Source organism: Lepidochelys olivacea (genome assembly GCF_965140295.1).
Source record: "Lepidochelys olivacea isolate rLepOli2 genome assembly, chromosome: 3".
Classification (NCBI taxonomy): domain Eukaryota; kingdom Metazoa; phylum Chordata; order Testudines; family Cheloniidae; genus Lepidochelys; species Lepidochelys olivacea.
In genome coordinates this window covers 199616907-199630077 of record NC_140413.1, presented here as the reverse complement: position 1 = coordinate 199630077, position 13171 = coordinate 199616907, and the positions used below count along the sequence as shown (strand labels likewise).

Sequence of the window (13171 nt, the reverse complement as noted above, 5' to 3'; positions counted from 1 at the left end):
GGGACCCTCGCTAGAATGCAGGGTTCGGGATCCATGCGCGGTACCGCTTTAACGCGGGGACCGCGTTATAGCGGGGACCGCGTTACCATGGATCCCAATTTAAATATTTAAATTTGGTATCCATCACCGCGACCACGCTATATGCGAATCCACACTATAGCGATGCGCGCTCTAGTGAGGGTCTGCTGTATTTAATACAAAGTGGAACAGCTACAACAGGAGAAATTGAGAGGAACTCAAACCAGAATACCCTATTTTCATCTTTGTCCACATCTTATGCCACAAGGCAGCAACCCCAGTGCACTGGCCATTTGTGACTAGCATCTGCTGGTGAAATTCCACTCTGACTGGTTATGATATAGTAGTACTGCTACTATGTAACAATATTTTGGCATTTCCCCCCAGTGATCTTAAAGTACATCACAATTAAGCTGTGTATCACAGGATAGTGTCCCTCAGTATTGGGGGATAGGGGAACGCTACCCTGCTCTGCACTGTGGCTGATGGATAACTTTTTGCAAGATGTAAAGATTCCTATGGAAGAGTATGTCTTAGAGAAACAATTCTTATGTAACTATAAAAAGTCACACAATGCATATGTATTTCATAAGAAAGCCAGCAATGTAAAAAATCTAGATATAGTGCAAAAGTTGCCAGCTAACTGCCTGAGCTGAAAAGGGGCCAGTTAAACTGGATGTATTTATAGTACATGGAAGACTTGATAAAACTAGAACTGCCAATAAAATTCTAAAATAGGCATGAATAGTTGTGGGCAAAGAACAAAAACAGCCACAGCAAATCTTCCCTAAAATGTTTTATCAATAGTCAGATATACAAGTACTCAGGATTTCTTGAGATGAATGGTGCTAAGTTAAATCAACCTATGACATTTTAGGCAGACTCAACCTACTTTAAAAAAAAAGCATGAATGCCAAATTGATAAGAACTGTACTTACATTGTTAAATTAATTTGGTGAAGAGTTAGGAAATAGATTTAAAGATTGAGTCCAGTGCTGAGTGCTGTAATACTTTGGTTTAATTTCAGTTGTTGGGTTTGTGCTGGTGCTGGGTGGTGTCAATGGCCTGTGAGGTATAGGAGGTCAGACTGGATGATTTTGTGGTCCCTTCTGGCCTTAAACTCTATGGGAATGTCTACATAGCATTTTGGAGCAAAGCCTCCCAGCCTCCCTCCCTAGGCTTCAGAGCCCAAGCTCCAGCCCAAGCCACAACTTCAAATGCTGTCTAGCCATCTATTTTTACAGCATTAGTGTGAGCCCCACTAGCACAAGTCTGTCAACCCGGGCTGGAAGGCTTACTCCAAAATGCTGTGTATACACGCTCTATGACTCTGTGGTGTAAAAGCCATCATACCTGCGTGCTATAGGTCACCCTCTACTCTAATTTACACTGGTCTTATCTGGAGCAACTCTACTGACATCAGTGGAGTTATTCTGGATTTAGACTAGTGCATCTGAAAACAGAATTTGGCCCAGATATGATCACTTTTCTCCTACTTCAGAAAATGCAGATTTCTGACTCTAAATCATAAAATATAGGCAACTTTCATAAAAATAGAAGTTAAAATAGTAATACAAATCCTGGCTATTTTATAACTAATCATAAATCTTTAAAAAATATAATATTTACCTCAACTGCATTTTGACATGATCTAAACACTCCAGTCCCTGCAGCATACATCTGAGCCAAATAATAAACAGCAATGGGTTGTCCATTTTGAGATGCCAAGTAAAAATATTTGAAGGCAAGTTTATAGTCTTTCCTTACTCCAGAGCCAGCTGCAAATCAAGTTGAGATTGGAGACTTCAGTTTTTGTAAAATTACAAACTACTGAATGCATCCGATGAAGTGAGCTGTAGCTCACGAAAGCTTATGCTCAAATAAATTGGTTAGTCTCTAAGGTGCCACAAGTCCTCCTTTTCTTTTTGCAAATACAAATTAACACGGCTGCTACTCTGGAACTACTGATTCATGCAAATTTTTAATTAAAAAATGTACAGTACTTACAGTGATACATGACTCCTAGCTGGAACTGTGCATCTGCCAAACCTTTCTCAGCTGCTATATGAAAGTATTTAAAAGCTTCAGTATAGTTCTGAAAGGTAATTACTCTCCATTACTGAAAGTTCTAGGTACCTGCCAGCATGGTAAGAATTCTGTGCTCATGAAAAAGACAAGTTTTGTCCCACTTTTGAGTGGCACAATTTAATGACAGAATGTTACGCTGTATCCCAAACAAATGAAAAACAAAATTAAACTAACATTTTTCCCCAATGTGCAGCTTGTATAGTATCTGCTGAGATCAGGGTCCTTATTCTGATCTCACACCAGTTATACTCCATAGCGTTGAATGTAATAACACCTACCATCGTTTTTCATTTATTTAATTCGACTCTGGGCCTCATTCTGCTCAAAGTTACACTTGTATAAATCAGGAGGAGCTCCATTAAAGACACACAATGGTGTGTTCATGATAATATTCAGAGTACGAGAAAAATTACTCATATTTGCAGTGCTATAAACATATTAGTTGTACCACTTGAATGAGCTATATTATAGTTATTTGAGCTATAATCTCCTATTAAAGAGTGTTTTAATCCATAGTTGATATTGATTAAACATTTTATTTTCTTGTATTTTTACTAGTTGTATTGCGAAAAACATATTTGAAGTGACTAAAATAATTCTTACCACTGGAACACCTTTTCCTTGAAAATAAAGAACGCCTAGCCCCCATAGTCCAACTGCATTACCCTAAAATAATGTATTAAGTTTGAATGTAATTTTTCATTAAGACACTGAAAAGCACTTGCAATAAAGAAAACACCTATCATATAAGTTACTAACCAATTAGCTATTCCTGCTTTTCTTTTACTATGATATAGTGAACTTAGAACTATGAATTCTGATAATGATTATGAATCAATGCTAAATTAGTATTCTTATTCTGATGAGTCTCATGACTGCTTGTAGAGAGACACCATACCATATGTTTAAAAAGTGGCTTTCATTTTTGTTATCCATATGTCATTTCATTGCCATTAATAAAAGTGGCTTCAGTGGATGGTAAAACTAGAGCAGGGTGTTCTCCTCCCTGCCCTCTTTCCCCCACAAAAACTACTACTAATAGGCCCTGACTGGATCTCAGGGGCACATGCAGGGAACGCACTGTTTGTGCAGGGATTTCCTCTCCCACTGGAAAAGGAGATTCTGACATGTCTATGGTAGCAACCCTCATTTTTTGACACTATGCAGGGGTCCCCGGGTGTCTGGACTAGAGGTAGACAGAAAAATTCTGATGAAACACTTTTTTTCAATCAGCATTTGCTGATTTGTCAATCTTTTGTGGAGATGGTTTGATTCTGATGATGTTTTGACAGAATCCTGCCTGGTTTGTTGCCTACTCAACTCCTCAGTAGCCTGGCTCCGCAGCATCTTGCCTCATAGGCTGACAGGGAGCCAGGAACCTGGGAACCACAGCTTCTCTTGATTCAGGCTTCCAGGGTCCCCAGCTCTGGGGCAGTCTGTTAGGTAGATTGCCCTGGGGATGGGGTTCCATTCCCTTTTGGAGAGAACATCAACATTTGCAGTTTTCATTCTGAATTGGAATGAAACCAAATTTCAAAATATAAAAATTCCCTGAGAAACAGAATTAGCTTTTTCTGCGCAGCTGTAGTTTGGATTCACATGAAAAAGAAGGGGCTGGAAGGTGGTCAGTCTGGAGGAGATGTAGGCAGACAGGGGTGGGTGCACATTTTTCCTCCACTGGCTCTAGAGAGTTCAGGCTGTATTATTTCCATGCCATCCTCCCCATATTAGAAACCCTATTGTAATATGGGGCATCTGAAAACAGCTGTCTGCTGAAAAAGCACAGTAGTGATCTCCATTCATGCTGTTCTGTTAGTAGATGTTGGGGGAGCATTAGCACACAGAGAGGTTCTGAGTGAATAGCCCCAAGAGACACTGGGGGGTCAAACCCATGTTCTGCTCTACAGTGGGGCACAAAGACCCCCCAACATAATGATTAGGGAGAAATCTCCACAAATAAAAGGAAGATTGTCCACCTCAGTTTCATTGCAGAAATTTCTTCGGTTTCACACCACAGATAGTGCCAGCCCAATACTAGATATTTCGAAAGTCCCTTTTTAATGCTCTATTTCAACAAGTGTTTGGTTCTTGGTTACTCACTCTGGAAGATCTTATTTTGTTCTTTGAATATTTAGCAGAAACAATTATGTTTTGGCCAAAGTAAGCGATCACCCAGTATTTAAGCTATTTAAGCTTATTTAAGCTAACTGACAAATGCTAACAGTCTTTCACCATCTTGGCTTTCTCATCTTGACTCTTTCCTTAGCTCTCTTTGATGTTCTCTAGTGCAATATGAGTTGTACACACACTCCTTCTCTATTCACTGATTATTAGATACAACAACTATTTAATTTGCCTTGTTTGTATCTTGGTAATACAGTATGTGATATACCCATGTGCATTTAAGCACAATGGGGTGAGTTAAGGATGAAGTGACTCATAATTTGTTGACTCTGTCAGAACCACTTTTTTTCTGCATTGGTAGGAAGATGCATAAGATGACAGCATAGGTCTTTTTCATCTCCAATTTCTGTGACCCTGTGATTTTAAAACTTACTATGTAATTTAACATCAAAAAGCTCAATAAGATCCTATTTTTTATGCAGGTAGATCTGAATTTTTGTATTTGCTGAATCTATGTAGCCAGATGGAGATTTTGGATTCCTTTCTTACATTAATCAACAAGAAATCCAAAAAATACATGCCCTATGGATGGACTGGGGCAAATGACTCAAAATTTCAAATATGAGCTTAGGGAATCCCATTCTCCTGACCAAATAAAGCAATCACATACATATTAACAAACATTACCCTAATCAACAAGGAAGCCACTTTTGCTAAGAAGCAGCACATAGGTTTCATAGGAAAGGGGAGAAGAAGTGCTCCAGCATAATCTGTATACACTGAGTTGTCACAAGGTAAGATGGGAAAAATAAATTACAATATTCATACAGGCAAAAGACATGGTCATTAAAGCATGCTTTTCCTGTACTGCACTGGGATCAAATCCAAAACTTCCAGAGATAGGACCATGTCACAGGGTGGCTAGCCCCTTAATGGGACACAGGACCAGCCCCCTCCTGTAAAACAATGAGCTTGCCTCCCTACGTGGGGAGAATGAGGCTGTCAGGTGATTCACTCAGGCCTGGGGTAGATAAGGAAGAGGCCTGTAGAGAGAAGAGGGCTGATGGCTGGTGTTGGCAAATGCCTGCAGATACAGCAGACAGCCATTCTTCCTGTACTAGTGTCTCCCTCACCTGCAGGGAACCCTGAGTGAGCAGATGAGGGGGACACTAGCACAGGAAGAATGGCTGTCTGCTGTTCTTTCCCGAATGGGGGAAGAATAAGAAAAAGATAGTAGTGGTCAGCTGAGGGAAGCTAAGGAAGGTTACAACCGATTGGTATTAAAACAGCCCTGAGGAAAACTGTGGGATTCCTCTGTGGAAAAGAGAAGATGGCACAGAACCAGAGAGAACAATTTCTCAGATAGGAGGAACTGGGTCCAGCTAAGGACTGGGTGGAAGAGACTTTATTTTCAGTTGATTTTGGTTTTAATAAAGTAGACACCCTGAAGGGGAATCTTGTGCTATATCTTTAGACTAGGGTTGCCAACTTTCTAATCACACAAACACAAACACCCTTGCCCTGCTCCTGCCCCGCCCCTTCCCTAAGGCCCCACCCCTCACTCACTCCATCCCACCTCCCTCCATCGCTTGCTGTCCTCCACCCTCACTCACTTTAACTGGGCTGGGGCAGAGGGTTGGAGTGTAGGAGTGGGTGAGGGGTGCAGGCTCCAGGGTAGAGCCAGAAATGAGGGGTTCAGGATGTGGGAGGGGGCTCCAGGCTGGGACAGGAGGTTGGGGTGTGGGAGGGAGGGAGGGGTCTGGCTGGGGGGCAGGCTCTGGGGTGGGGCTGGGGATGAGGGGTTTGGGGTTTGGGGTGCTGGAGTGGGCTCTGGGCTGGGGCCAAGAGGTTCGGAGTGCAGGAGGGGGCTCAGGACTGGGGTAGGGAGTTGGGATGTGGGAAGGGGTTCAAGGTGCGTGCTCTTGGAGGGGGTTTGGATGCTCAGGCCTGGGGCAGGGGGTTGGGGTGTGGGAGGTGCCCTTCAACTAGGGGCGGAGCTCTTCTTGACCTGCTGCTCACAAAGCGGGAAGAATTAATAGGGGAAGCAAAAGTGGATGGGAACCTGGGAGGCAGTGACCATGAGATGGTCGAGTTCAGGATCCTGACACAAGGAAGAAAGGAAAACAGCAGAATACAGACTACAGAATACAAACCCCAAAAGCAGACTTTGACTCCCTCCGGGAACTGATGGGCAGGATCCCCTGGAAGAATAACATGAGGGGGAAAGGAGTCCAGGAGAGCTGGCTGTATTTTAAGGAATCCTTATTGCAGTTACAGGGACAAACCATCCCAATGTGTAGAAAGAATAGTAAATATGGCAGGTGACTAGCTTGGCTTAACAGTGAAATCCTTGCTGATCTTAAACACAAAAAAGAGGCTTACAAGAAGTGGAAGATTGGACAAATGACCAGGGATGAGTATAAAAATATTGCTCGGGCATGTAGGAGTGAAATCAGGAAGGCTAAATCACACCTGGAGTTGCAGCTAGCGAGAGATGTTAAGAGTAACAAGAAGGGTTTCTTCAGGTATGTTGGCAATAAGAAGAAAGCCAAGGAAAGTGTGGGCCCCTTACTGAATGAGGGAGGCAACCTAGTGACGGAGGATGTGGAAAAAGCTAATGTACTCAATGCTTTTTTTGCCTCTGTCTTCACGAACAAGGTCAGCTCCCAGACTACTGCACTGGGCAGCACAGAATGGGGAGGAGGTGACCAGCCCTCTGTGAAGAAAGAAGTGGTTCGGGACAATTTAGAAAAGCTGGACATGCACAAGTCTATGGGGCCAGATGTGTTGCATCCGAGAGTGCTAAAGGAATTGGCGGATGTGATTGCAGAGCCATTGGCCATTATCTTTTAAAACTCATGGCGATCAGGGGAAGTCCCAGAAGACTAGAAAAAGGCTAATGTAGTGCCAATCTTTAAAAAAGGGAAGGAGGAGGATCCTGGGAACAACAGGCCAGTCAGCCTCACCTCAGTCCCCGAAAGATCATGGAGCAGGTCCTCAAGGAATCAATTCTGAAGCACTTAGAGGAGAGGAAAGTGATCAGGAACAGTCAGCATGGATTCACCAAGGGAAAGTCATGCCTGACTAATCTAATTGCCTTCTATGATGAGATAACTGGTTCTGTGGATGAAGGGAAAGCAGTGGACGTGTTATTCCTTGACTTTAGCAAAGCTTTTCACAGGGTCTCCCACAGTATTCTTGCCAGCAAGTTAAAGAAGTATGGGCTGGATGGATGCACTACAAGGTGGGTAGAAAGTTGGCTAGATTGTCGGGCTCAACGGGTAGTGATCAATGGCTCCATGTCTAGTTGGCAGCCGGTATCTAGCGGAGTGCCCCAAGGGTCGGTCCTCTGGCCGGTTTTGTTCAATATCTTCATTAATGATCTGGAGGATGGTGTGGATTGCACCCTCAGCAAGTCTGCAGATGACACTAAACTGGGAGGAGTGGTAGATACGCTGCAGGGTAGGGATAGGATACAGAGGGACCTAGACAAATTGGAGGATTGGGCCAAAAGAAATCTGATGAGGTTCAACAAGGACAAGTGCAGAGACCTTAACTTAGGATGGAAGAATCCCATGCACCGCTACAGACTAGGGACTAAATGGCTAGGCAGCAGTTCTGCACAAAAGCACCTAAGGGTTACAGTGGACGAGAGGCTGGATATGAGTCAACAGTGTGCCCTTGTTGCCAAGAAGGCCAATGGCATTTTGGGGTGTATAAGTAGGCAGCAGATCGAGGGACGTGATCGTTCCCCTCTATTTGACATTGGTGAGGCCTCGTCTGGAGTACTGTGTCCAGTTTTGGGCCCCACACTACAAGAAGGATGTGGAAAAATTGGAGAGAGTCCAGCGAAGGGCAACAAAAATGATTAGGAGTCTGGAACACATGACTTATGAGGAGAGACTGAGGGAACTGGGATTGTTTAGTCTACGGAAGAGAAGAATGAGGGAGGATTTGATAGTTGCTTTTAACTACCTGAAAGGTGGATCCAAAGAGGATGGATCTAGACTATTCTCAGTGATAGCAGATGACAGGACAAGGAGTAATGGTCTCAAGTTGCAGTGGGGGAGATTTAGGTTGGATATTAGGAAAAACTTTTTCACTAGAAGGGTGGTGAAACACTGGAATGCGTTACCTAGGGAGGTGGTGGAATCTCCTTCCTTAGAAGTTTTTAAGGTCAGGCTTGACAAAGCCCTGGCTGGGATGATTTAGTTGGGGATTGGTCCTGCTTTGAGCAGGGGGTTGGACTAGATGACCTCCAGAGGTCCCTTCCAACTCTGATAGTCTATGATTCTATGATTCTAGGTCGTAAGGTGTGTGGGCTCCGGCCAGGAGGCGCTTACCTCGGTCAGCTCCCAGAAGCGAATGGCATGTCCAGCTGCTAAGCTCAGGGGTAGTTAGGTGGCTCCACGCAATGCCCCTGCCTGCAGGCACCGCCGCCGCAGCTCCCATTGCCCGTGGTTCCTGGCCAATGGGAGCTGTGGAGTCAGCAGTCAGGGCAGGGGCAACGCACAAAGACCCCCTGGCTACCTCTGCACCTAGGAGCTGGACACGCTGGTCACTTCCGGGAGCCACGCGGAGCTAGGGCAGGTAGGGAGACTGCCTTAGCCCCGCTACACCGTCGACCGGACTTTTAGCGACCTATTAAAAATCTCCCTGAGCTGTCAATGGTCACCAGTAGATCAATGCCAATTTCATCAGACTCCCGGACAATCCAGGAGGGTTGGCAACCCTACTTGACTGTCTAGAGTTTTATTAAGGAGTCCTGAGAGAAGGGAAAACAGAGGCAAGATGCCACAGAGCCACTCCAGGCCATGCGGAAGCACCTGTGAAGAGGTAGCCCTGCAACACACCATAACAAGATCACACACTACTTTGCTGCTGTGGTATTGTATGAAGAGGATTTTGCAATTTCATGCTAAAGAAGGCAAATGATTAGTCACTAAAGAATTCATTAACCTGGCCAAACCTGACAAAGCCAACAACTCTGCTAACTACCCAAATAATTTCCAACTTTCCTTTTCTTAGCAAGATCATTTAAGAAGGTGGTACTATCTCAGTTGTAGAAGTACTTGTCCTCTGCCAATATCCAGCATCTCTTTCAGAACAGGACATGGCATAAAAATTGCTCCTAAACTGCAGGATCCACTTGTTTCTATCAGACAGATCATAGTGTTTTCATGGGCACCTGCTATTTGTCATCCATTCTACATAGATCATAGAGATCATAGAATATCAGGGTTGGAAGGGACCTCAGGAGGTCATCTAGTCCAACCCCCTGCTCCAAAGCAGGACCAATCCCCAATTAAATCATCCCAGCCAGGGCTTTGTCAAGCCTGACCTTAATAACTTCCAAGGAAGGAGATTCCACCACCTCCCCAGGCAACACATTCCAGTGTTTCACCACCCTCCTAGTGAAAAGTTTTTCCTAATATCCAACCTAAACCTTCCCCACTGCAACTTGAGACCACTACTCCTTGTCCTGTCCTCTTCCACCACTGAGAATAGTCTAGAACCATCCTCTCTGGAACCACCCCTCAGGTAGTTGAAAGCAGCTATCAAACCCCCCCTCATTCTTCTCTTCTGCAGACTAAACAATCCCAGTTCCCTCAGCCTCTCCTCATAAGTCATGTGTTCCAGACCCCTAATCCCTTCACTGGACTCTCTCCAATTTATCCACATCCTTCTTGTAGTGTGGGGCCCAAAACTACATGAGACCACTTAGTGAGTTCTTGTGATGCCTTGGACTTTAGTGAGAATTGAGGATGATTAGGACCTTCCAGAATTGGGGCTTTAGTTTGCACACAAACTAACAGTTCTACCTCCTGTTTCTACTTCTCCAACTTTTCTGCTAGCTTTTCCATTACCCTCAACTTCACCAACTTCATAACATAGGACTATATTTCATAGGCTTCAGAAGTGTGCTATAGTTACCGACTTAAAAATCTACACTGAATAACATTTCCATTAAATGGAAGAAATGGACTGCATGCTTTCCTCCTGTAATTTACACACTAATTGAGGTGTAAATCAAATACACTCTTAAAATATTGTATAAAAACATAAACTTTTTCTTATATTACCTTTTCAGCTGCCATTGTGAAGTACTTAAAAGCAGAAGCATTACTCTGTGTCACTGCAACACTTCCTTCTAAAAACATCTGATCAATATAAAGAAAAGGAGATATTTGCTCCTTAGATATGTGTTATGAATCCCTGCCTATCCAGTTTCTCATAAAAAATATAAACAGTAGGACAAAGTCTGCTCCTACTTCCACTTGTACATCCCCAATAAAGCCAATGACATTGTACAGATGTAATTGAGAACAGAACTTTGCCAGTTCTCTCCCACTCATGAGTTTTTTCTGATTGGTTTAATGTTCTAAATTTTTATTGATTTATACTGAGTATACACTAATAGAATCATGTTAATTACTTGTTTGTAACTTGTTTTCTTAAAAAAGCCTTTAGGTTATTTGTAACAACTTCTGAGGCCAAGATTTTCAAAAGCACCTGGTGATTTTTGGGTGCCTCCTTTTTAGTGCCCAAACTGAGACATTCTTATTTGGAGATGAAGTTCAGAAAGTGGTCAACACCCTCCTCTGGAAATTAGGGCCTCATGAGGCATCTCAAATTGGACACCCCAAAATGGAGGCACCCAAAATAATGATTCCCTTTGGAAAATCTTGGCCGAGGTAGCTTGAAGACATATTTTTCTCTACAAGTTTTATCCTTTCAATAGCTAGCTGATGCTGATTTCCTTCCAGGGTTTCTATTACAGCTGAAATGTAAATGGGGTTTTTTGTTCATCAGCACTATTAAGTTTCAGCAGAGTTCAGTGTATAAACAGGGAGTGACATTGGTTTTGTGATGAACCATTACTTTTATATATTTTTTTATTTTCACTTGGTGACAGAACAGCAAAACTTTATAAGTATTCCACTAGATACAAATATTAAAGTACTTTGGGCCCCAAACCTGGCCAATATGACAACATCGCTTTAAAGTTCTATTCCACTGTGTTATTTTGATCATGATAAATATTGTGGACCTAAGTCAGTCCTCTGTTCTACCTGTGGCATCTCATCGAACTCAATGCAAGTGAAGACAGAGGTTGGCTCTGTGTCTTTACATACAGATATAAAATTAGTACTGGTTTGAAATAAATAATTTACTTTATGTAGCATTTCAACAAACATTTTCAATGATGGCTTTGGTCATAAATGAAATGTATGTCTTTGGTCATCTGTCTCTTTACTAGTAGGCATTTCTTGTTGGTATTACAGTAACTAACTCTAATATACCCTGTTCTACACTGAGTTATTAGATACCTGATTTCTTAGGCCAGATTCTACAGCCTCACTCTGGGAAGTGGATGGGGAGGAGAATGGATAATTTGCTACACCCCTTACCACGTGTCAAATATTTGTCTACCCCCCATATGTTAGCTAAATTCTGCTGAATTTTGATGCTGCCACCTTCTGTCCCTTTCTACCCACTTGCTCATGGTAGGGAGTAGCAGTTGTGTGGAGCCTGTTCTGCCCCCAGTATCTTGAGCCAAGATGTGGGGTGGCTGTATGGGGAAGCAAGGGGAAGGTCCTAATACCCTTGCACCCCTAGTTGGCTACTTTAGGTTTAGCCATTATCTAGTCCTTGATTGTTGCAATTTACCAAATTAATCTCATGAAAAGTAATACGTACCTTTCCCAGGAATGCCATACCATGTGTATTCCCTGCTTTTGCTGCCTTTAGGAAATAGTAGAAAGCTTTCTGAATAAAAAGCAATAAGAAAGTTACAATTTTTCACCTGAAAAAGGTGTTTTTTGTAAATTTCAACCAAGACAAATGTTTTGCACAGCTTTACACCTCCTCTTGATTTAGACAGACCAGAAAATGTCACAACGCAACACTGAAAATAGCTTTACACATTTAGGCTCTGAACCTACAAACGCTTACACACAAGTATAATTTTATGCCCATGTGTAGTCCCACTCAATAGGACTATTAATGCATGTTAGCCTTTGCAGAATCAGGGCCTTAGTATGATAGGTGAGCGGTGGCTGAATCAAAGGTAAGAAGAGAGCATCTAGATCCGTTACCTAAGAAGAGTCTGACCTTAGACAGGAACAGATTGACAGTGTTGAGGCCACATGAACAAATTTTTACAAATTCTTGTTATAGTGTATGTGACCTTAAGAAAAAAAAACTTTAGTGTTCCCCATAATGTGAATTAGCTTTCAGAAATATCATTTTAATCTTTAAAATACATCCCCTCCCACAATTATCAATGTCAGTTTTGTGTCAGAAAACACTCAGATAAGCACAAATTGTCATCAGTGTAAGAACATAAGAATGGCCATACTTGGTCAAACCAAAGGTCCATCCACCCCAATATTCTGTCTGCCGACTGTGGCCAATGCCAGGTGCCCCAGAGGGAGTGAACCTAACAGGTAATGATCAAGTGATCTCTCTCCTGCCATCCATCTCCACCTTCTGACAAACAGAGGCTAGGGACACCATTCCTTACCCATCCTGGCTAATAGCCACAAGTATCACATGCAAGTATCACATGCTTTTTATATGTACATGAATTACAGTATATGTCTTCTTACAAGGCCAGTCTTAGGAACAAGGAACTGCTTAGATCTTTGGATTTTTGAGGACCCTGAAAGCTGCACTGACCCAGTAAGTCAAAAGTTGTCAGATCTTCTGCTCCGACAGCAAGAATAGAAAGGGAAGAGACTAACTGCCTTATTTGCTCTGCTCCCGACAGATAGAAAGGGAAGAAACTTGCCTCTAATTTCATTCTCTCTCATATACATTCGCTGTAAATATTTAAAAGTTATCTTGCACTACAACTTTTTTGGCTGCTTTTGCGTACTGAGCTAATTATGGAGCCCAGATATTTATTCTGAGCCCACCCACCTTCATAACCATGCTA

At 42.8% G+C, this 13171-nt stretch overlaps 1 protein-coding gene across 1 annotated transcript in view; it reads right to left on the bottom strand.

The window, feature by feature from the left end:
• SEL1L2 (SEL1L2 adaptor subunit of SYVN1 ubiquitin ligase) overlaps nucleotides 1-13171 on the bottom strand; it is an 80718-nt gene that overhangs the window by 14291 nt on the left and 53256 nt on the right. The window contains exons 10-14 of the mRNA XM_084622378.1: nucleotides 11932-12000; nucleotides 10314-10391; nucleotides 2710-2772; nucleotides 2026-2113; nucleotides 1648-1796 (exon numbers count right to left, since the gene is read on the bottom strand). Coding sequence (XP_084478504.1) covers nucleotides 1648-1796; nucleotides 2026-2113; nucleotides 2710-2772; nucleotides 10314-10391; nucleotides 11932-12000 — 447 coding nt within the window. The remainder of the gene's footprint in view (nucleotides 1-1647; nucleotides 1797-2025; nucleotides 2114-2709; nucleotides 2773-10313; nucleotides 10392-11931; nucleotides 12001-13171) is intronic.